The 25,595-nt window shown below is 36.3% G+C and overlaps 1 protein-coding gene and 1 long non-coding RNA gene across 3 annotated transcripts; one reads left to right on the top strand and one right to left on the bottom strand.

Annotated features, from left to right (window-relative positions):
• Positions 1-1,613: 1,613 nt before the first annotated feature.
• Positions 1,614-23,647, bottom strand: NEIL2 (nei like DNA glycosylase 2). Of its 2 annotated transcripts, none has more exons than XM_031951132.1 (6): positions 23,487-23,647; positions 22,724-22,839; positions 12,073-12,212; positions 6,296-6,663; positions 4,260-4,453; positions 1,614-2,898 (listed from the first exon to the last, which is right to left on the bottom strand). In XM_031951132.1, the coding sequence occupies exons 3-6, from the start codon at positions 12,208-12,210 to the stop codon at positions 2,579-2,581; spliced, it is 1,020 nt and encodes a 339-aa protein (XP_031806992.1). In that variant the 5' UTR covers positions 12,211-12,212; positions 22,724-22,839; positions 23,487-23,647; the 3' UTR covers positions 1,614-2,578. The 2 variants fall into 2 exon arrangements, with proteins under 2 accessions (XP_031806992.1, XP_031806991.1); XM_031951131.1 differs by lacking the exon at positions 23,487-23,647 and adding an exon at positions 23,124-23,218.
• Positions 23,648-24,000: 353 nt separating this feature from the next.
• On the top strand, positions 24,001-25,041 carry LOC116421473. Its single transcript, XR_004231842.1, has 2 exons — positions 24,001-24,090; positions 24,419-25,041. It is a non-coding gene; the product is annotated as an uncharacterized LOC116421473 (long non-coding RNA).
• The last annotated feature ends 554 nt before the right edge of the window (positions 25,042-25,595 follow it).

Genomic DNA, 25,595 nt, shown 5'->3' with positions numbered 1-25,595 from the left:
AAAAAGGGTTTTGATGAATTCACAAGTTAAAGGAAAGCGAGGTTGTTTAGGGCTTTATAACCCAAATTTTTAGGGAGGTGAAAAAAGATAGTATTCTTTGGTACCACTGTCAAGAATATCAGACTAAATGACATTTATGACTTTAACAAGAAAGTCTTTATATTGCTCATCAATAACATAGGAAAATCAGAGATTTTAAGGAGTAATTTACCTTTTTATCAAGAATGGCTATCAGACAAACAAGATTAGAAGGGAAACAATAAACTGGGAACACATTTTTACAGTCAAAGGTTCTGATAAAGGACTCATTTCCAAAATATATAGAGAATTGACTCTAATTTATAAGAAATCAAGCCATTCTCCAATTGATAAATGGCCAAAGGATATGAACAGACAATTTTCAGATGATGAAATTGAAACTATTACCACTCATATGAAAGTGTTCCAAATCACTATTAATCAGAGAAATGCAAATTAAGACAACTCTGAGATACCACTACACACCTGTCAGATTGGCTAAGATGACAGGAAAAAATAACGACAAATGTTGGAGGGGGTGTGGGGAAAACTGGGGCACTGATGCATTGTTGTTGGAGTTGTGAACGAATCCAACCATTCTGGAGAGCAATCTGGAATTACGCCCAAAAAGTTATCAAACTGTGCATACCCTTTGACCCAGCAGTGCTACTCCTGGGCTTATACCCCAAGGAGATACTAAAGAAGGGAAAGGGACCAGTATGTGCCAAAATGTAAGGAGATACTAAAGAAGGGAAAGGGACCAGTATGTGCCAAAATGTTTGTGGCAGCCCTGTTTGTAGTGGCTAGAAACTGGAAAATGAATGGATGCTGGAATATTATTGTTCTATAAGAAATGACCAGCAGGATGAATACAGAGACGCTTGGAGAGACTTACATGAACTGATGCTAAGTGAAATGAGCAGAACCAGGAGATCATTATATACTTCAACAACGATATTGTATGAAGATGTATTCTGATGGAAGTGGATTTCTTTGACAAAGCGACCTATTTCAGTTTCAATTGATCAATGATGGACAGAAGGAACTACACCCAAAGAAAGAACACTGGGAAATGAATGTAAACTGTTTGCATTTTTGTTTTTCTTCCCAGGTTATTTTTACCTTCTGAATCCAATTCTCCCTGTGCAACAAGAGAACTGTTTGGTTCTGCACACATATATAGGACTGCTTGCCATCTAGGGGAGGGGGTAGAGGGAGAGAGGGGAAAAAAATCGGAACAGAAGTGGGTGCAAGGGATAATGTTGTAAAAGAGTACCCAGGCGTGGGTTCTGTCAATAAAAAGTTATTCTGATACATTTTTTTTATTATAATAAGCTAGATTTCAGTCCCACTCCTTCAAATGGAGGTATAGTTTAAATAACCAAAGATTCTATTCTTGGTATAACCAAGCCCAACATATTTACAGAATATGGGATAACTTGGGGTTTGAGGTCTCCATGCAAGCCCTGAGAAGAAATCTTTATAACATACTATAAGTAAATGAATTATAAATCATATTTCTAGTTATAGTTCACCATGCCTTTCATTAGTTCCATATAATAATCCTAAGAAGTTAGTACATGTATTAAATTCATTTTTTAAATGAGGGAAAAGAAATAAGGGATTCAAGGTTAAAATAAGGTTAGAACACAAGTCACTTTGGAATTCAAGTTACACACAACACTGCCTTCAAGTTTTATTGGAAAAAAAACAAAATAGTCAGTTAGCAAAGGGTAGTTTTATTTTTGTGCTTCAGTATCAGTATGAGATAATTTTTATGAAGATCCCTCTCAAAGTGATTAACATTTTAATATTTAAATAACTTCAGGAAAAAAAAAATCTCAAAGAAATAAGAGCTCTCTAACTATGGTATGCTACCTTCATCCTCGAAACCCAGAGCTCCTCTAACCTACAGCTTGGTGTTTCTACCTCTATTATACCTAGAATGATCAAAAAGAAAATACTTCAACAAATGCATCTGTTAGATTCACAGATGATTTTGCAAATGTCTGTAGCAGAACTTTGACCCCAGGAGATTTTTCTCTTTAGCTATTGTCAAAAGATATTCCTTTCTTTTTTTAAGAGTGAAACTGAAATATGAAAAACTAGTAAGGCATTTTTCTTAACATAAAACTTTTACATACAAAAAGCATTGTTGTTTTGGAGCCAATAGTCTGCACCCTTTATTAACCATTGACATTTCAAAAAAGGAAAATTCTCAAGAAAAGGGGACCCAAATGCCTTAGAAACTTCTTGAATAAACCCTATCCCATTTATCTTTTTATTCTGAAATACTAAATATATATATATTTTTTCATGTAGAGAATACAAAAAAAAATTGTGTGAAAATATAAATGGACATTGAAGACCACTTGCTTTCTTTAAAAGTGTAATAATTCCATTTTTACTTTCAAAACTGTCTTTTTATTGTCTCTATCTTCTTCTGAACTTTCTTCTGTTCCCTTCTCTACAAACCCCACCCAATGTAACATATAGATCAACCAACACCAAAGGAAAAGGCAAAGGGAATATCTTTTTACAAAGTATTATATTATGGAAGCTACTCCTGAGTAATCTGAACTTCATTAGGCTCTTCTGATACCACCTTGAGTTGGCAATTGGGGCACCACCAGGTGAGTCTCTGAAAACCATTTGGAGGCCCAAAGCTATCCTTCATGATCTGGTGTCCAGCAGGGCACTGCTCTTTCTGGTAGATCAGATAGTGTTGTGGTTTCCCCTCCAATTTTTTCTGCAGCCAACCAACACTGAAACTCACAACATGGTCCAGCAAAGACTCAAGGTTCAAAGAAGTTAAGCAAGAACCCAAAGAGAGGGGATGGATTCTAGCCAAGTACAAAACTTCATTCTTAATGATGTTTCCTACAAATCAAGATGAAAGGAGGGAAAAAAAATGAGGAAATACAGATATAAGTAAATATATAAATCATAGTAGTAGAAGGATAATTGGACTTGCAAATTCATCTCAACTTGTTCAATTCACCATTCAACTTTGAGTAATCCCCAGAGAGCCCACTCCTGAGAAAGATCCTTGCCTTAAAACTAGAGCACTGATTCTCTGAAATCATTGAAAGAACAGCTAGGCAAGGCATATATACCTATATATGATAGTAATGAACTGGCCATATGAGATTATAACACTTAACACAGAGAGAGGCAATGTGGCTTAGTAGAAAAGGCCAACCTCAAAATGTATCTGAATACAAGTCTTTGTACCTCTCAGTGTCCCCAGGTACCTTTTCTAAGATTTAAGTTGCAGTTAGAGGAATTTTTTCCAGTAGTCTTATGAAAACATAGATACAATCTCAAAACAAAACAAGTTAGCATATTAGGGGACAAAGAATCACATTTAAAAAAAAATAACATTGGAGAGGAAGTTTTTCACATTTCATGGTAACATGGATACAATCCCAAAACAAGTTAGCAATAATAAGGGACTAAGAATCAGATTTTTAAAAAATAACATTGGTTGCAGCTGCAACATCAAGTCTCCTCCTATTAGCAGCATAATAATCAGCTCTGAGCACAGGCCATCAGAGCATGGCAAATCATACTATGTTCCCAGAGCCCTCTTCCTCCCTTCATTCCCATGAAAGCCTTTTCCTCTTATGCAATGGTTTTATACTTCGTTCTAGAGCACCGTTTTGGGTTTGTTGTTTTTTTTTTTAATACTTTTATGCATTTACAAATATTAGTGAGGATGTGTAGAGGGTCACAGTCAGTGGGAGAACTCTGGGTGAGGTATAAACCCCTTCAGCCCAGAGAGAACTTGTTGACAATGTCTGGTTCAGCTCCCCATGTCCCCTGAGGGCTCTCGGCCTTCCTGAGAAGTCAGGGGGCGGTGACAACCTGTGTTGTGATTGAAGCAGAGTTGCTACCAGATGGCAAAATATGTACAATAGCGTTATTTATGTGGTCCTATGTGAGCAATGTTGTTTTTGTTACATTATAAAAAGGGAAAAGCCCTTGAAATAAATGAACTCCATTTTCCCACCATCCTCAGGAGTCCTGCTTCATCACTTCTCCACTAGGAAAGTATATTTTAATCACTCCCATGTGGGGGCTCTAGAAAGCCACAGTACATTTTGTCACCCCAACTTGGGAGCTCTAGAAAGCAGGACACAAGGATGTATCCATAGGCTTCACCAAACTGTCAAAGGGGCAATGACATAAACAAAGTTAAACATTTTAAAATATACAAATCCCTTTCTGGTCAGTCATACCCAGGCCTGAAAAGTATCTTTGATCCAGAAGAGTATAACAGACAGGGTTAGCCTGTTTCAAAGCTTCCAAGGCTTGTCTTCGATCAAACTGCTCAGATAGGATATCTGAAGTTGGTTTGACCACTGGTCCCAAGCACCAGTACATCTGACAATTGTAAAATGCCAGGAAGCCTTTTTCAAAGTGTAGAACCAACCTAAAAGAAAACGAGAGAATTTCTAGCACAGTACAAGGCAGACCATCAACAGAGCTGAGCTAAAAACAGCAACAGTTATCAAGCACATACTACATACAAAAGATTCTGGGGGAGGTATACAACAATGAAAAAAAACAACGGGCAGAAAAAACAAAATAAATTAAAACATTAAAAACGAACGGGAGAAAAAAAAATTGAGAGGGGGACAAAAAGTACAATTTTGTTACTTAAAAACTATATGTAACAAATGGAATATTTAGCATGCAATCTTTGTTGTTGTTTTTTTTTGTATACTGAAATGTTCCTGCTTGTTAATGTCTTAATCTAAACAAAGATTAAAAATTAAAACAGGCGGAGGAATACAGCAGGAAGAAGCCTGCCTTTGGAAGTGCTAGCCATAGTAGCACTTAAAGGTTTCCTTAATACTGAGATCCTGCCAGCTATCACCCCTAAGAAATCTAGTTTATGGTGTCTGCCTTGCTAGGCCAGTGCTCTTTCTATCTGACCAAATTCTAGATTCAGCTCTGTCATTAACTTCAAATGATCTTGGGAAACCTTTCTATTCCCCCATTCCTAAAGATACTAGGAAGAGTAAGAATCATAGCTCTTCATTTCAAACTGCTCAGAAAAAAGTGCTAATGACAAGAATGGAGAGGATTGGGGAAAATATCATTAGGCATTTATAAGGACCCTCATTTTCCATCTATTTCTTACTGAGTTATTAAAATCATCATTAGTTATAGAAAAAAAACCAAATTTTTTTATTTAATTTTACAAATGGGGGAAAAAACACAGCTCTTAAAGAAACAGTGACTTTACTTATCAGATTACCTAATATGACAAAAGGAAAACAATAAATGTTGGAGGGGATGTGGGAAAATTGAGACATTATTTCATTATTGATGGAATTATGAAAAATGATCCAACCATTATGGAGAACAATTTGGAGCTATGCCCAAAGAAATATCAAATTACATGCCCTTTAGCCATTAACATATCACTGCTAGGTCTATCTCTCAAAAAGATTCAAAAAAAAAAAAAAAACATAAAGGATTTATCTGTACAAAAATATTTAAAACAACTCTTTATAGTGACAAAGAACTGGAAATTAAAGGGATGCCCATCAATTGGTGAATGGCTGAACAAGTTTGTGGCACATGATTGTAACAATACTGTTGTGCTAGGCTGGTTTCAGAAAAATCTGCAAGACTTATATGAACTAATACAAAGGGAAATGAGCAGAACCAGGAGTATATTGTATAGAGTAACAGCAATTGTATGATGATTAACTGTGAATGAATTATCTATTCTCAGCAATATAATGAGCCAAGATAATTCCAAAAGATTCATGATGAAAAAAAATGCTATTGATAGTATACTTCAATCTGCATTCATATGCTATTTTTCATTCTGAGTATCTTTTTTTGTGGGCCCCCCCCTTTGGGTATGACTTTTTTCATAATATGACTAATATGGGTAATATAGGTTATACATGTGTAATCATGCAAAACATATCAAATTGCTTACCCTGGTGGGAGGAGGGAGGATATTTGGAATTCAAAAACATTTTTTAGTGAATGTTTAAAATTGTCTTTGGGGACAATGTAATTTGGGGAAAATAAAATATTAAAAAAGAAAAAAAGAAACAGTGACTTCTCCAAAAAATTTATAATACATCTAGGTTAGCAACTGGATTTGAATTCTTGCTGTACTGATTAGCCTATATAAACATACTGCCTTTCTCTGTGAAAGGAAATAAAAGATATGTACATCCTTCAAAAGCTTGACACTGACACATCTCATCCTCTCTTAGTTTTGAGAGCAGTTTGACCAAACTAATACCTGGGTGAGGGATCCTTCCAGTCTCCTCTCTTGTTGGCTTTTGTAGCTCTGGATAATTCATTTGCCCGAACACTACCAAACAAACCAAAATGGAAGCAAAGCCAAGGCTCAGAATTTATGGGAGTATTCAGCCACCAAGGTTCATTAACAGAATCCTTTTCTTTTTCCCCAAGCTCAGATGCTTTAATGTCTGAAGATGAACTAGGAACTTCTTGTCCACCTAGCCTTGAGGTAGATTCAAATTTATGATTATTTGTCTTCTTTGGCAGGTTCACTTCCTTTTGAAGATGCTTTGGCAACTGCAAACTGTTAGGAGGTTCCAGGTCTTTACCTAGGCCAAAGTTAAGATATAAATTCTTTCCATGGACCTAGAAGGAAGAACAGCCATAACTTGCAATATTCTAGAGAAAATGTGTCTGGGGAGTACATGCTGATGGAAGACTTGTTCTCAAATCTTGTGGCACCCGCTGTCCAGCACTCTTGCTCTGATTTTCTGTAGCAGATACTGTTTTTTCTGCTTATTTGGGAGCAGTATTACCTTCTGTTACTACAATGAAGTATTATTTATTTCTTGCATTATTAGGTCAAATAACTAAAGCAAGTTTCTAGGCTCAAAATGAGGACTTTCTTTTTTTTCCCCAGGCCCTTCATTTGGCCACCCACATTCTAAGTGCTGCTCAGCAGAAGAGTGTGGTGAGAATACTATGTGCCCTTTCTCTCACAATTCTACACTGGAACCAAAGTGGTTATATTGGTAGAAACAGGGACAAATATAGATTGCACCCAAAATAAAATCAATATAGTGGTAAATTTAGTTTTTATAAAACTTTACTATGTAAGAGAAAAGTGATACTCTATACTTAGAATAGTAGTACTGTTCCTTCCGGGGCTCCCCTAACTAGGTCCTCTCGAAATTCTTTTTCTTCCCCCCCCTCTTTTTTTTTTTTACTTTATATATTTACTAATCAGTTGAATTAAATGAAGATTAATTTTAAGAGAAGGGATGATCTTTCACCCTGCCCAGGAGCTTTCTACTGAAGGTTCAATCAATGCTGGCTGAATGATCAAGAGGTACAAATCAAACATACTTTAGCAATACAATAGAGAGGGCACTCCAGAAGCCTAACAAATTAATCTGTCTACTTGCACTTGATATATATAGGTTTTTAAGAAGTACTGAGTAACAGTATAAAGGTGACTCTGGGTTCTTTCAAGTGGTGATAAATTGGAAAGGTTTTGAATATAGGCCTATGTCTTAAAATTTAAGGAGCAGCCCAGCCAGGTTTGAAGAGATTCAATCCCAATTTTAGCCACAGGATGATCAAATTTTTAGCAACAGCAAAATTAAGACTAGGGTCTAGATAGGTTGCAATACGCAACAATGAATTGAGTTCAGCACCTACAGAAATAGAAGCACAAATTTATTAAAAAAATGAAAGAAAACTCAGTTTTCTAAGCCCTCTCCCAATTTCCGAGAACTTGTAAAGGCTACATGGTGAATGATGAACTAGCTGTTCTCAGTTTCCACTGATGGAAGAGGGGGGACAGAAGTATAATTTACAATACCAGGATTTTAAGACTTTATACCTTAAAAAGAAAATTATCATGAAAGGCTACAATTCATGAATCACCAAAGAAGAGCAAAGCTGGCAACACCTTCTCCAAAGTTGAAGTAGACAAGGAGGAGAGGCAAGGATATAGGACTGGAAAAAAAAAAAAAAAAACCTGCCATTTAGAAAAAAAAAAAAGAGGAGAAAGTGGATAGTTGAGGCTAAAAAAAATATTTCAGAAGGAAAATAAGGAGAGGAGTAAAGAGGAGCCACTTGGGAAGAAGGGAGGTAGAAACAAGGCATATACTTTAAATTTTGCTTAATAGTTTCCCCTTCCTTGCTTATTTGTTTTTGTTGCAAGAGATAGCACTTAATATGTTCCAAGTACTACACTAAAGAGATACCAGTTCAAAACTTTAAAGTTTACATTATCAGTGAGACTTTATATCTCCTCAACTAACAATAAAGTAGACACGGAGTTGTAGAGAAACAACATATGCACTAATAGCAAATTTTTCTCCAAAAGGATTCTAGCAGTCTAGTAATAAGTTATAAGAACTAAATGAAAAAAGTTATTTTGAGTCAAAAATTCTATTACAGGGATATTATTTTAAAAAAACAATACAAAGATGTACCTGTTCAAAGTATTTCTAGTAGCATTATTTTCTTTACGGCATTTAGTATGTCACTGGTACAGGTAACTCTTCTATAATGCTACTTGCAAGCCAGCTGCAAAATCTCTTGTGTTGCTATTTCCTGTCTAAATCATTCCATAAATTCTCCATAGAGGATTTACTAAGACAATTACAGGTTTTTACAGTTAACCCCACATTCAAGTCAGCTTATTCCCAACTCAGGTTCTTCAGTTAATCTTTGTATGACTTCCCTTCTCCCAATCCTGCTATGCAGAGTCTTTATATTTGATAATGTTTCCTAATTTTTTTAATATTATTAAAAAAATTGAAGGGAGTCAAGATGGTGGAGTGAAGGGAAAGACTCGCTAAAGCTCTCCCCCAAACCCTTCCAGATACCTTTAAATAATGACTCTATACAAATTTCGGAGAATAAGAACCCACAAAGGCCTAGTGGACAATTTTCAAGTCAAAGACTGCTTGGAAGACTGTACTAGGGTGGGTCTAGCACAGCCTAAACCTCAACAAGTCAGGGGCAGACCTTGAGGCCTCTGAATAGGTAGCAATGGTGGCAATTTCAAAACCTCTAAGTCTAGAGACAACAAGGACAATCTGGAAGGTCGACAGGAAAGGTCTGTTCCACTAGAGTGTGTGGAGAGCCCCAGCAAACCAGGAGCAGGCTTTGGGAGCCACTGCATTTAACAGTGGCATCAACAACAGCAGCAGCAAAGCTGTGGCAGTAGCTTCTGGAGATCTCAGCCTACAGATGGTAGAAGGGAAGGCTGAATGACTGGCTCATCAAAGGGAGATTGCAGGTGCCTCCTTGCAAGCATTGAGGCAGGACTCTGTTTTGTCTATATTCAGATCTGGGTAACAGTGCTGGTTCATAGTATAGGTCCCTAGAAAGATCTCTGAAAACAGCTGAACAAAACCCCTGAAGCTTGAGACACTGCACCTTCTATACTAGAAATAGAGCCCTACTTTGATAAAGAGTTAAAAGACAAATAGACTGGGGAAATGAACAAACAACAGAAAAAGATTCTGACCACAGAAAGATACTATGATGACAAAGAAGATTAAAATATACACTCAGAAAAAGATAACAAAGTCAAAATTCTTACATCTAAAGCCTCCAAGAAAAGTAAGAACTGGTCTCAAGCCCTGGAAGAGCTCAAAAGGGATTTTTTGGGGAAAAAAAAAAATTAAAAAAAAAAAATATATATATATATATATGTGTGTGTGTGTGTGTGTGTGTGTGTGTGTGTGTGTGTGTGTGTGTGTGAGTGAGAGAGAGAGAGAGAGAGAGAGAGAGAGAGAGAGAGAGAGAGAGAGAGAGAAAGAAAAGGTGGGGAAGAAAGGACATAATGGGAGAAACAATGGGCAGAAGTGAAATATTTTTAAGAAAAGACAGGATGAGTAGAGAAAAAGAATAGAATGATCTGGGAAGGGGGAATAAAATTAGCAACAGTAATTATGAAAAGAATTTTGAAACAAGTTTCTCTGATGAAGGTTTCATTTCTCAAAAGTATAGGGAACTAAGTCAAATTTATTTAAAAGAAAAAGTCATTTCCCTCTCCCAACTGATAAAAGATCAAAAGATATGAACTATGCCTAAAGGGCTATAAAATCATACATATCCTTTGATCAAACAATATCACTATTAGGTGGCAAGAAACTGGAAACTGAGTGGATACCCATCAACTGGAGAATGGATGAATAAGTTATAGTATATGAATGTAATGGAACACTATTATTCAATAAGAAATTATTAGTAGGATGATTTCAGAGAAGTCTGGAGAGACTTATATGAACTGATGCTAAATGAAGTGAGTAGAACTAGGACACCATTGTATACAGCAACAGCAAGATTATACAATGATCAATTCTGATGACGTGGCTTTTCAATATTGAGGTGATTCACGCCAGTTCCAATAATCCAATAAACAAGAGTCATCTACACCCAAAGAGGGGACTGAGTGTGAATCACAACATGGCATTTTCACTTTTTAAATTATTGTTTGCTTGCACTTTGTTTTCTTTTTCAATCTGATTTTTCTTGTACAGCATGTAATTGTGGAAATATGTATAGAAAAATTGCACATGTTTAACAGATTACTTGCCATCTAGGGGAGGGAAAAAAAATTTTGGAACAAGGTTTTGCAAGGGTGAATACTGAAAATTATCTATGCATATGTTTTGAAAATAAAAAGCTTTAATTAAAAAAAAAATACCACTACTAGGCATGTATACCAAAAGAGATTAAAAAAAAAAAAAAAAAACCTCTGTGTACAAAAATATTTATAGTAACTTGTTTTGTTTCTCAGGGTAGAGAATTAGAAATTGAGAGAATGCCCATCAATTGGGGAATGACTGAATATACTGTGATTATATGACTATGATGGAATATTATTGTTCTATAAGAAGTGACAATCAAGCAGCACTCAGAAAAACCTGAAAAATCTTCCACCAGCTTAAGCAAAGTGAACAAAGTAATAGCAATGTTAATGGAATGATTACTTGTGAATGACTTTACTATTCTCAGCAATACAATGATCCAAGACTATTCTGAAGGATTTATGATGAAAAATGTATCTACACCCAAAGAAAAAACTGATTGTGATTGAATACATACTGAAGCATGCTTTAAAAAACAAAAATCAAAAAACAAAACAAAACAAAACAAAAAAAACAAAAAACACTTTTTTTTCCTTGAAGGGAAATGTTTTCTTTCACATGACTTTTTATGGAAATGATTTGCAAAACTTCATGTATGCCTTCTTTATAAGGGTAGGGCAAGAGAAAGAGAGAATCTAGAACTCAAAGTTTTAAAAACAAATGTAAAGGCCTTATATAGGAGGTGGCATTAGAGGATGTCCTAAAGGAAAATAAGGATTGAGATCAAGATAAGTAAAAGGAGAAGCAAAAGAAAGCCATAATAAGAAAACTCGGAGAAAAAGATAGTGGTTATTGATGTCAAATGCTGCAGAAGTCAAGAAAACATAAGCGTGTAAACTACTTAAGCACGATATCCTGGTGAGCTTTTGACCCGAGTTATAAATGAGATATTTTATATATATTATATATTTTATAAATGGCATAGCCAGGTGAAATAGGCAATAAAAATCTTGATTTAAAAGAAATAATGCCACATGAAATATTTTTTTGGGGGGGTTTGGTGCTCAGGCAATTGGGGTTAAGTGACTTGCCCAGGGTCACACAGCTAAATATGTTAAGTGTCTGAGGTCACATTTGAACTCAGGTCCTCCTGACTTCAGGGCTGGTGCTCTATCTATTGTGCCACCTCACTGCCCCCTACATGAAATACTTTTACAGATCTCTTTTCCCAAATGGATTGAGAACATGAGAATAGAGGTGGTGACTAAGAGGATCATATCCCTAGGAATTCAATGGTAGAAAATATGGTTAAGGGATGTGTTTAGTTTTGTTTTTGTATCCCTAGCAAAGTGCCCAATAAATAATGGGCATATACTTGTTGAAATAGAGTAGCCTTCAAAGTTAAAAACAGCTTGGCAGACAAGCTGACAGCATGTGGTGTCAGAATCAAATCAAGCATTTATCCTATAAACCACCTTACCTGTGAGTCCTGAAGCCGAAGCATTTCTAGCATGTTGGGGTCCATCTTCTTACTATTGCCCCCTACCTTGACCACCAATTGCCCTACAAATGGAGCCACCAACTGGTGGAACTTCCTCAGAGATGGCCCTTCTGGCATTCCTGCCAACAGAAAAAGAAGAAAAAAAAAATTAAAAAAGGCAGAGACCACCAGTCAGTAATGGTCAATTTTCTATTGTCAGAAAAGTACGAGCTCCCACTGGTGGCAGAGCTGCCACGAGATACTAGATCTTGCTAGTCCAGTGCTTTCTTCTATAATACATTTAGACAAGATCCAACATATCTCAAGATTCTAATTAATGTGTCAGAGTAAAGAGCTTAGTAAGATCCAAAATAATAAAAACGTTCTATTCTCATTAGAGCTTACAGTCTTACCTAGGGGGTAATATAAAAAATACATAACCTAAAAGCATTAGAGAATTAAACACTAAAATACCATGATACAAAACAGGTAGATCACAGAATCAATACCTTTTGAGTTAGTCTATTCAGGTTGGGATGGAGTTTAAAGGTTGAAGCATTAGCAAGGACATTCCAGGAATAAGGTAAGGACATGGTAAAGTGCAAAAAACATTCATGGGCAAGATAATATGGCAATGTTCCCATGGGCCATGGGCAAGTTGAGCTCGAGTTTATATACATGATGGGGTTTAATCAAAAAAAGATGCCTATGTAGCATCCCCACTATTTTATGACTCAATAAAAATCAACTACAAGATTTTCAGCTAAGAGAAACCCAATTTAATCCAATAATTTTTTTTAAAAACACTAGAAAAAAATTAATGACAAAACTAAGTAAAGAGGATATGAAACTATCCCTATTTGTTAATGGCATGATGGTTTCATTAGAAAATCTTAGGAAATCAATAAAGACACTGACTGAAAAAATAAGCCTCAGCAAAGTTGGAACCTACAAAATGCCCAAAAATCAACAGTATTTCACAATTAAATTTAAGAGACAATAGAAAGGGAAATTCCATTCCAAATAAATGCAAAATGAACAAATAACTTGGGGATGAATCTACCAAAGATTCAAAAACATACCAAAAACCAAAATACTTGTAGAGATTCACCTACAAAGTTAAATAGCATAGGCCATGCTAATACAATAAAAATTATAATCGTACCAAAGTTATTCAGTTTTCATGCTATTATATCAAAGTATCAAAAGAATACATTACAAAGCTCAACATAAGTGAAATTCACTTCGAAAAATAAGACTGAGAATATTGATGGAATTAAAATTAGTATAGATGAAAGAAATTGATTTTTTAAAAAATCTTTTAAAGGAAAGATACTATAGACAATGAATCTATTTTAATACCAAATGGCATGGCATCAAAGTATTAAAAAGGAAAACTAAAAAAGTTACAATGATAATAAAACTATAATAGGGATGCATTGAGGGTCCCTTACTATCAGAAATAAACTAATCTCCCAAAAAATAAACAAGATAGCTCTCAATAAATTTTGAAAAAATTAGACATAACAAATTTATCAAAATTACTGAATGAAAATAGAAAGGAATATACACATTCTAAGGTATACATGGCAATTTTATAAAAACGGACCATAAAGTCATAACAATATGCAAACAAATGGAATAGTAAAATATATCTTTTCTTGACTAAAATGCGAATTTTTTTTCAACATGCCTTAAGGATTAAAAATTAACTGGAGAAGCTGGAACCAAGGAGGCAGAACAACAAATTATACCCCAACCTCCAAATTAATCTGGAAAATCCACTAGACAAACTCCTCATTAGAAAATCCAAGAAAAAGTTACAGCGAGTCATTTTTCCAGCCTAAGTCAACAAAGGGAAACAGAGAGGTCTGTGGACTGATAAGGTCTGGTATGTAAGACTAAAAAGGACTATGAAGACTATGATTGTGCACTATAGCAAATGAAATCCAGGACCCAAAACGTAGTACAGTATTTTTTTTTTTAATTTAATAGCCTTTTATTTACAGGATATATACATGGGTAACTTTACAGCATTAACAATTACCAAACCTCTTGTTCCAATTTTTCACCTCTTACCCCCCCCCCCCACCCCCTCCCCTAGATGGCAGGATGACCAGTAGATGTTAAATATATTAAAATATAAATTAGATACACAATAAGTATACATGACCAAAACGTTATTTTGCTGTAGAAAAAGAATCAGACTCTGAAATATTAGTACAGTAGTTTATATGAGGTTTGGGAATGACTGCCAGCTGGCAACTTTGTCACCCACTATCCTATTCTGATTCACAAATCAAGGGTGACTGAGTTAACTATCTGTCAAATACTGCTGGGAAAGCTAGAAACTAATGTGATAGAAATAGGTTTAGATTAATATCCCATTATTACATAGCAAATCATCTCCAAATGGATACATGATTTTAATAAGCAAGGTTGCAACATGAACAAACATGTTTTGGGAGGAGGAAGATCTTTCATGGCTATGGATGAGGAGTTTTTGACCAAGGGACTGGTCCCAAATGCTCACATTATATAAGTGAAGAATTGCTCTAGTAACATAAGCAATTCAATTAAAATTAAAAAGATAAAAAACTAAATGAAATAAAAATCTTTGCAGCAAGCGGCTATGATAAAGATTTGATATCTAGGCTATATGAGGAACTAATATAAAATATTTAAGAAAAATTCATTTCTCAAAAAGTAAATTATCAAAACATAGGAAAAAGCTTTTCTTTTTTTTTTTTTTTAAAAAAGGATAACTATTAATAACCACTTAAGAAATAACTAGTAAGAGAAATGCAAATTAAAAATAATTCTGAAACTCTACCTCATTCCCCACAAGATTAGCAAAGATGACAAAAGAGGAGAATTTGAGAATTGCTGAAGGAGCTGTAAAAGGGCAAGCATATCCTTTTGAAAAGACTAAACTGGTCCAATCATTCTGGAAAGCACTATAAGGCACAAATGACTAAAATGAATATCCAGTTAATGCCACTATTAAGGCCTATGTCCTCAATACCAATGGAAAGGACTCAAGCACAAAAGTATTTAAAGCAGAACCTTTTGTTATTGTGAAAAATATTATATTAACTGGGAACAAAGTGAGTACACATCAAATAGGGAAAAGCTGAGCAAATGTGGCCTACGAATGTAAAGGAAAATTATTATGCTGTAAGAAATAATTAACCATTTTTCCCCTCAAGAAAAATGGTTAATTATTTCTTACAGTATAATAATCTCAAGGCAACTGGGCTTAAGTGACTTGTGCAGGGTCACAGAGAATCATAGAAGATTAAGTGATTGACTCTGGATTTGAACTAGGGTCCTCTTGACTTCAAGGAGAGTGCCCTATCCACTGAACCATCTAGCTGCCCCATAATTATAAATTTCAAAGAAGCCCATGAGTGCTTTTATCAATTGGTACAGAGTTAAGTAACTACAATCAGGAAAACAATTTCTACAATGACTATAATATTGCAAAGGAAACCAACTTTGAAAGACTTAAGAACTCTGGTTGATGCAATGAACAACCATAACTTCGAGACTGATGATTAATCAGAAAGGACTAGGAACTCAGAAGGGGACATTTTCCCCCCAGGTGTGGCTAGTATATTGTTTTAATTTATACAATCATACTTGTTACAAAGGAGAGCTTTTAAAACATATATGGTAAGCTAGTGCACAAAAATCCCAAAGAATCCAGGTAGCAGAGTAAGGGCTGATTTCACAAAAATTGTTAAGAAAATTGGACATCAATTTGGCAGAGATTTAGAGCAACAGAGGACACAATACACCAAGTTAAAGTCCAGATATAAAAGGTTACATCACAAATAAATTAGAAGAGCAAGGAAGCTACATCAAGGACAGGTTAGAGTGATGTAGTAGAAACCCCAACAGTAGTATTTTCTTTTTCTTTTCTTTCTTTTTTTTGCTGAGGCAATTGGGGTTAAGCGACTTGCCCAGGGTCATACAGGCAGGAAGTGTTAAGTGTCTGAGGTTCAGATTTGAACTCAGGAGGAGTCCTACCAAATTCCTTTCATGACACAGACATGGTACTGATACCTAAACCAGATAGGATGAAGACAGAGCAAGAAAATTATAGACCAATCTCCCTAATGAATATTGATGCAAAAATCTTAAATAAAATATTAGCAACAAGATTACAGAAAATCATCCCCAGGATAATACACCATGGCCAAGTAGGATTTATACCAGGAATGCAGAGCAGGTTCAATATTAAGAAAACTATTAACATAATTGACTATATTAATAACCAAATTAGCAAAAACCATATGATCATCTCAACAGATGCAAAAAAAGCTTTTGATAAGATCCAACACCCATCCTATTAAAAACACAGAGTATAGGAATAAATGAACTTTTCCTTAAAAGAGTCAGTAACATCTATTTAAAACCATCAGTAAGCATCATATATAATGGGGATAAGTTCGAATCATTCCCAATAAGATCAAGAGTGAAACAAGGTTGCCCACTATCACCATTACTATTCAGTATTGTATTAGAAATGCTAGCTTCGGCAATAAGAGATGAAAAAGATTAAAAGAATTAGAGTAGGTAATGAGGAAACTAAATTATCACTCTTTGCAAATGATATTATGGTATACTTAGAGAACCCCAGAGATTCTACTAAAAAGCTATTAGAAATAATCCACAACTTTAGCAAAGTTGCAGGATACAAAATAAATCCACATAAATCATCAGTATTTTTATACATCACTAACAAAATCCAACAGCAAGAGATACAAAGAGAAATTCCATTCAAAATAAACGTAGATAGTATAAAATATCTGGGAATCTATCTGCCAAGGGAAAGGCAGGAACTATATGAGCAAAACTACAAAACACTTTCCACACAAATAAAGTCAGATCTAAACAATTTGAAAAATATCAAGTGCTCTTGGACAGGTCAAGTAAATATAATAACGATGACAATACTACCTAAACTAATCTATTTATTTAGTGCTATACCAATAAAATACCCAAGAAATTATTTTACTGACCTAGAAAAAATAACAATTCACCTAAAAGAACAAAAGGTCAAGAATTTCAAGGGAACTAATTAAAAAAAAAAAAAAAAATCAAATGAAGGTGGCCTAGCTGTACCAGATCTAAAACTATATTATAAAGCAGCAGTCATCAAAACCATTTGGTATAAGAAATAGACTAGTCAATCAGTGAAATAGGTTAGGATCACAGGAAAAAATAATCAATAACTACAGCAACCCAGTGTTTGACAAATTCAAAGACCCCAGCTTTTGGGGATAAGAATTCATTGTTTGACAAAAACTGCTGGGAAAATTGGAAACTAGTATGGCAGAAACTAGGCATTGAATCACACTTAATACTATAGGTAAGGTCAAAATGGGTTCATGATCTAGGCATAAAGAATGATATAAGCAAATCAGAAGAACATAGGATTGTTTACCTCTCAATTTGAACTCGGGTCCTCCTGACTTCAGGGCTGGTGATCTAACCATTACACTATCTAGCTGCCCCTCCAATAGTAGTATTTTCAAAAAAAAAACAAAACAAAAAACAACAACAAAAAAAAAACCCTTAAGCCTCCTGGCTTTGGGAATGATAGTCACCTCAGGAATGTAAGTACTGAGAGTAATACAGCACAACCTTGGAGAATGTGTGTGAAAGAAAGGGAGTTGGACCTGATATCTTTATTCTACTAAGTTATTCTTCAAGGATATCCGAGTTGTCCTTTAAAACTCTGGGCTGCTCTCTTGCATGTAAACCCAAACAATGAGTACTCTCTTAGCTTAAGAAAAGGGGGCCACTGTTAGCCCCCATTACCAAACTTTCCAAATGTGAACCCCAATCCCATGGCATCATTTACCCTATTCTGTTCTTTGTTCTGTACTCCCAAATTCCTATAAATTTACCTGCTTGTTTCTTACTCTTTGCTATCTTCCTCTCTTGGAATTTAGTCCTTTAATTGGTATTACATTTATAATAAACAGCTCCTTCTTGACTTGAATATTATCTAAGCCTCCAAATTTTGGAGTAAACCTGGATCACTGGATCAGAATACCAATATTCTGGGTTCCCCTTGAACTTCAAGAGGAAACAAAATAGGGACACCAACTGAGCAGCTGTCAAAATAGTCCAGTTGAGAAGTAGTAAAAGACTGAAACAGTATTCAATTAGAAAGAAGAGTCCTTGAAAGACTTACATGAACTGATGCTGAATGAAGTTAGCAGAACCAGGAAAACATAGTAAACAACAGCAGCAACATTGCAATAATCAATTTTGACAGACTTAACTCTTTTCAGCAATACAATTCCAAAAACATTTGATGGAAAAACACATCTAGAGAAAGAACTATGGAGTCTGAATGTAGATCAAAGCATGTTATTTTCACTTTTTTTGGTTTTATTTTTTCCTTTCTTGTGATTTTTCCCCTTGTGTTTTCCCCCGTGCTTCTTTCACAACATGAGTAATGTGGAAATATGTTTAATATGATTAGATGTATATAATATGTCAGATTACTTTTTTGGGGGGGAAAAGAGAAAAAATAGAAATCAAATCTTATAAAAGCAAATATTGAAAACTGGGGAAAAAAGGATGTTAAAAACAAAGTAGCGGAAAGAAAGGGAAAAAGAAAAAAAAAGAAAGAAGGGGCCTGAAGCATTGTGGAAATAGAATCCACAAAATTTGCCAATGTGAGGGGAAGAGGGAGAAAAAGTCAGAGATTACACAAATATCATGATTAGGACAGTGAGTGGTACACAACATGAGCTGGGAAGTTTGAGGAGATGCTGTATTTAGAGGAAGACAAGTTCTATTTTGGATATACCGAGTTGAAATATCTATGAGATATACAGAAATAGAATTTCCAAGAAAAAGTGAGGGAATGATATGAGAGAAGAGAACTGGGCCTAGATTAGAGAGCAATAAATAATGATAATAGAACAAAGGAGAAGGCAAACAGACAGGTGGAGAGCTAGGAGAGAACAATATCAGAAGAAAAAAGTACCTAAGACAAAGCTGAAATCAATCATTGAAAATTATAAAGAGGTTAAGGAGAAAAGCATCAGATTTAGCCATTCAAGGATCATCAGTAATCTTGAGCAGTAGGTAATTGGTGGCGTGGGAAATCAGATTGGAAAGGTTTGAGAAGGAAGCAAATGAAGAGCCTAAATGTATAGGCATGAGTTTGACTGTAAAAGAGACAAACAACTTGGAACAAAAATTTAGGAGTACATCAGGATAAAATTAATTTTTTTTTTTTTTTTTTTAAAGAATGAGATAAACTTGAACGTATTTGCATAAAGGAAGATAGAAGAGAGCCAAATTATAGAAAGAAACTGAAGGGTGGGAATGATCAATAAGACAAAAAGCATATAAGTGAAGGTATATTGGCTTTGGCAACAAAAAACCAAGGCAAAGAACTATCTAATCCTCAGAGATAGAGGATAGAGAGATTTTAAGAAACGGAGGAGAAAGGGAGTTCATAGCAAAAAGTCTCTGTGTATTTACTTTTTGGAGCAGGAATCAAGAATATATTAGAACTGTTGGCAACAAAGTGCTATAAAATTATATATACCTGTTATGGAAGTCACCTGCTAGTGGCTGTTGGGGTTCTAATTCTGATCAGCAGACTAGATGCCTTCATGTGAGAGGATAATAACAATATAAGGAGACCAAGAGGCAGTGATATTCTCTGACCTCTCTCCTCTTTCCCCTTGCCTCCAATTTATTTCTTTCTCAATTCACAAGCAACATCTGAGTCAGTAGAGGCCGATTTGCAATTCCTTCAAGTGTGTTATGATGTACAGCTGTGGGGAAACTGAGCTGCCCCTTAATGGGGCAGTCCCCTTTAACCCTTTAAAGACTTTCTGGGCTTCACACTAAGGCGTGGTCCTCAAAATATACCCTTTGATCCAGCAGTGTCACTATTAGGTCTGTATCCCAAAGAGATCATAGAGGAGGGGAAAGGACCTACATGTGCAAAAATGTTTGTAGCAGCCTTTTTTTTTTTTTTTTTTGGGCAGATTGGAAATTGAGTGGATGCCCATTAATTGGGAAGTGGCTGAATAATTTATAGTATATGAATGTAATGGAATACTATTGTTCCATAAGAAATGATAAGCAGGGCGATTTCAAAAAAGCCTGGAAATATTTATATGAATTATGCTAAGTGAAGTGAGTAGAACCAAGGGAACATTGCACACAGTAACAAGATTATATGATGAACTACTGTGATGGACTTGGTCCTTTTCAACAATGAAGTGATTCAAGGCAATTCTAATAGAATTGTGATGGAAAGAGCCATCCAAATTCGGAGAGAGAACTCCATTGTTAATCCATAATTAACTCCATTTTTATGGAGACTGAATGTGGATCAAAGCACAGTATTTTTACCCTTTAAAATTATGGTTATTGTTTGCTTGTTCTTTTTTCCCTCCTTGGGCAGCATGATGAATATGGAAATACGTTAAGAAGAATTGCACATATTTAATTCATATGGCTGTGTTTGCTGCTAGGGGAGGGAAAGGGGAGAAAAGAGGGAGAAAAATCTGAAATGCAAGGTTTTGCAAAAGTGAATTTTGAAAACTATCTATGCATGTATTTGTCCAAATTTAAGAAAAAAAAAAAAGCTATTAATATGTTTAAAAAAAAAAAAAAAAAAAAAAAGGACCATGGATAAAACATTGAAAACTTGAGGAGAGAAATGTTTTAGAATAGTTGCTAAGCTGAATGGGCTAAAAATCAAAGAATAACAAATTTTGCTAAGGAGCTACAAAGAAACCACCCCCACCCCCACCCCACCCCCGCCAAAACTGGATAATATGAATTCATAGTGATCCCAGTCAATATAGTTGTAAGATTTTGATCAATCAACATTTATTAAACATATACCATGTGACAGGCACGGTACCAAACTCCAGAAATACAAAGAGGCAAAACAGTCCCTTGTTCTCAAAGAGTTTACCATCTAATAAGGGAGACAATATGCAAGCAAATACATATACATTATTACATAATAAATTGGAAATAATTAACAGGGAAGACACTAAAACTACAAGGGTTTGTAGAAAACTTCCTGTAGTGGGTGGGGTTTTAGCTGGGACTTAGAAGAAGCCAGGAAGAAACCAAAGCAGTGAAAAACCAGATAGCAAAAAGTGCCTGGAACCATGAAATGGAGTGTCTTGTTCATGGAACAACCAGGATATCAGTATCACTGGATCAAAGAGTATGTGAAAGAAGACTGGAAAGGTGGGAAAATTATAAGAAGCTTTGAATGCCAACAGAGCATTTTTATTTTTAGCTGGCAGACCCACCAGAAGGCTGTGACAATACTCTAGGAATCAAGTGATCCAGGCTCTCACTAGAGTGGTGGCACTAAAAGAGGGGACATATTGGAGAGATATTGGCAGAGATGAAAGCAACAAAGCTTGGGCAACAAATTAGATGAGGGATAGAGAGAGAATAAGAGTGAGGAGTCAATTTATTATCTCTGAGGGACTAGGATAATTTGCCTTTTATATTAAGATGGAAGAGAGAAGCTGGAGAGGTTTTAGGGAGAAATATGAGTTCTGTTTAGAACATATCAAGTCTACTGGATATCCAATTCAAGATGAAAGGCAGATGGGGGTAAGACAGGTATACCAGAGAGTTTGATATATCTGAGAATAATCAGCATAGAGATGGTAATTAAATCCAAGGAACCTGAGGAGATCATAAAGTGAATTAATGTATTAGTAAAGAAGGTCCAGAACAGAAACCTGAAGGACACCTATGCTTAATGTCTGGATCCGGAAGGGAATCTAACAAAAGAGGCAGAAGAAAGCTCACAGAATAAAAGAATGCTGGAATTTGAAGGGACCTAAGTAATCATGTTATTTTAAACGAAAGAGAATGAAGGCTCAGGAATATATGCTGCTTGATTCCCATGCTAAGGTGATGAAATTCATAAAGAGAAGTTAAAAACTTTACCGACATGAAAAACCTCACGGAAGATAGGTACATCACAAGAAGTATATACTTTACTGCCGTCTTTCCTTCTCTGTACAAACCCTTGTGTACGAATGCACCCAGAATAATCAAGGCTATAGGTGGTCTGCATAGGGTAAAGCCCTCAAGGATATATAGGCTCGGATTGCTTCTACATCGCTCAGCCTCAAACTTTGTGGCTCCAAAGGCAAGTACTATCTACTATGCCCCAGGCTGTGTTCCCAAAACTGAACAAGAAATTAACGTCCACAACAGGGTCAACTTGGCCTGGAACTTTGGGGATCATTTAGCTTTCTAAGTTATCCCTATTTCAATAATTCAATTCAATAAACATTTATTAAACACTTTCAATTCAATAAACATTTATTAAACACTTTCAATTCAATAAACATTTATTAAACACTTTCAATTCAATAAACATTTATTAAACACTTTCCATGTACTATATGTTGTGCTAAGTGAGGGGTGATATTAAAAAAAAAAAAAAAAAGGCAAAAAACAATTCCAATCCTCAAGGAGCTTACAATTGAAAGGCGACAGCAAGCAAACGACACATACATCAAAGTAATCCACTCCAAGAAAGCAAACTACTAGAGAGTAGCAGCCCTGGGGAGTGAAGCCTATTAATGGGGGTGGGGAGAAAAGAGGCTCTACTAACCCTTATAGAAGTCCACTTGAAATCCCAGAGAGGCAGCTGGCGGGTCCAGGGTTCCAGAACTCGCAAAACTGAGGTGGAACTGGACCTAAGGGGTTCCAGTAACCAGTAAGAAGTTGCTGAAAATGAAAAAGGGGCGTTCAGGGGGCCTTCATCCCAAGGAAGTGGCTGGACCCCATGCTCAGTCCACCCCCAGCCCCTCACCACCCCTCCCCCATCCCCAGGAAGCTGGGACCCCTCGAAGATTGGCCCGGAACCCAGGCTCCACCCTCGGCTAACAGGGATGCGTCCTTAAGGGAAGGGGACAGGAGAGTGTGACAGGAACCCGAGTGTGGCCCAACTCAGCGCGGGTCCTCGACCCTGGCACCGGGAGAGTAGAAATGACGGAAAGAGGAGATCCAACCTCTCTGGAAATAGCTAAGTGAGAAGTGCCCACTCCAACCACCTTCGTTTGGCTCCCGGCTTCAAATAAGAAGCTCCCGCGGGATGAATTCGTCCAATGACAGGGGAGGACGGTGTAACGAAGGGTTCCATCATTGGAGAAGAGAAGGGGGTGGGGCTAAGAGGAAGGCGAAGGTTTTGGAAAGAGGACGGGGAGATAGTGGGGGCGAGGAGGGGAGTGGGGGGAGAGAGAAGAAAGAAGTGGAGTTACAGAGATACAGCGGAGATCTGGGAAGGGGGTGCGGGACGTTTAGCAAAGTCCCCTAATCTCTCAGAGTTTGCCGAGGATCTCCTAGTCATCCTTTAAATCCTCTCGGCCACCTACTCATCTAATGATCTTTCAAGCTTTGGCGGGGAGCCTCCCGGAGAGGGGAAGTTTTAGGCACTTTTCAGGGACTTTCGATTCTTCTCGGGGATATCTCTTTAAGTAAAGAGAAGCGTTTTCCTTTCCCCAGCCTAAATCGTCTTTTTTTCTTTTCTTTTTTTTTTTTTACTGTGGAGCCTGAACAAGCTTAAAATCTCTTCCATTTTCTAGTGCTCGAAGAGAATCCAATACACAAGAATTCATCTTTTCTGAAGGCTTAAGCATCCCTGGTTTCTTCCGCTAATCCTGCGTAGAGATGCTCGCCCTCTGCGCCGGAAGTTTTACTGCCTCTCACCTTCACCGGGTTAACTTGTATCTGACCTTCAAATGTGGCAATATGGAAAGGAACACGGTTTTCTAGCCGTTATCTGATCCGCTGCAGGGGACTGGACCGGTTGGAGCACCCTGAGCAAGACATTTCATCTCTCGACCTCAGTTTTCTCCTTTGGACAGTGGAGCGATCTAGTCGGAGGACCCGAGTTTGCTTCCCACTTATGAGATTTACTATGTCATGTTAGGCAAATTACTTAACCCTTCTGGGATTCATTCCTCCTTTTGTAAAACGGTGAGATTAGATAATATGGCTATCTTAATATTTCCACTAGATCTATGATCCTATGGTCTCCAAAGTCCTTTTCAGATCTGATATTCTATAAATCTATAGATTTACATAGATCCTATAAATCTATAGGTTTTATAAATCTAGGACAAGGAGAAAGGCAAAGAAAGGATGGTACCCTGCCTTCTCATAGAGCTCAGGCCCTCCCAATCAATGAACAAGAATTTATTAAACCCTACTATCTGCAGTTTGTTTGGGGGGGAGGGTGGTCCTCTAATGCCTTAAGAGTAAATTAAATAAACTGTCAACTGCCAAACATTTTGCTTTCTATCAGGGAGACATCGAGGAAAATGCAAATACACAAAATAAATACAAGTAATTTGGAGAAGGAAGGCAGCACTAGCAGCTTGAAGGATCTGGAAAATTCTTGAGATGGGCTTTGATGGAAACTTAGAAGGAATGGGGGAGCAGAAATGAGGAGGTAGTGCATTCCAGGTATGAGAAATGAATGGGCATTTGGTTTGCACAGTTAAAATTAAATTGGAGAAATGAAACAAATTTGAAAACTGAAACCCACAAGGACATCAAGAAATAATCAAGGGTGGAAGTTATCTTCCCCCAAAAGAATGTAAGCTCCTTGGGAACTTGGACTAATTTTTATAATGAGGGATGGTGGCCTGAGATATGAAATAAAAAAAAAAATTGTTCTTTCTTCTTAACCTTCCTCTGTTACCTTCCCCCTTCTAAAATGTAAGCTCCTTGGAAACAGGGACTATGTAAGAAGGGATAGAGATTCATGTCATTTAACTTCTGTAACATCCAATTAATGGGGAATCGGAGGAGGGACTTGTGCTTCAAGATAGGAAATAAAATGCAACTTTGGGACTTTCAAAGGTGTGTCTAGTCACCTAGGCACTCATTCTCACAAGAATGTAAAATAAATTTTTCCTGCATTCACTAGTGAGTCAGTGTAGATATTTTGTTTCTTACACAGGCATTGGTAGAGGGCTTGTACCTTTGTACCTTGGGAAAAGGAAGAACATAAACATTTATATGACGATTTTGTTAAGCCCTTTACAAATAATACTTAATTCCATTCTCACAACCTTTTAAGGTAGGTACTTGATGAAGCAGAGATTGAGTGACATGCCCAGACTGATGTCTAGGCTATCCCCAACAAAGGGCTCTGAATATATAGGCACTTAAATTCATTCTTTGTTCAATCTTCACCCTGCTTCTGTTCCTATTTATGCAAGAAATGAGAAGGCAAGATAAAAAAAATCACCTTACTAAATTTAACTAGAAAAAGTCACAAAACTGTGCTAACTAGATTCACTACATATTTATGCTATCTGACCTCAACTGGACCCTCACTTCAGCAAAGCAGTCCTTTTTTCTCATTTCCCACAAAGTTCTTTTCTCAAGAGTCCCACAATACCACTGCTTCTCTTCTCTCAAGGATATCAATTTGATACCAAGAAAATTGAGATCTTTTTAGAGAACTCTTCTCT

The sequence above is a fragment of the Sarcophilus harrisii genome, chromosome 2 (genome assembly GCF_902635505.1).
Source record: "Sarcophilus harrisii chromosome 2, mSarHar1.11, whole genome shotgun sequence".
In the NCBI taxonomy this organism is placed as follows: domain Eukaryota; kingdom Metazoa; phylum Chordata; class Mammalia; order Dasyuromorphia; family Dasyuridae; genus Sarcophilus; species Sarcophilus harrisii.
Note: the sequence above shows the minus strand (reverse complement) of the source record. Positions and strands in the feature narration are given on the sequence as shown.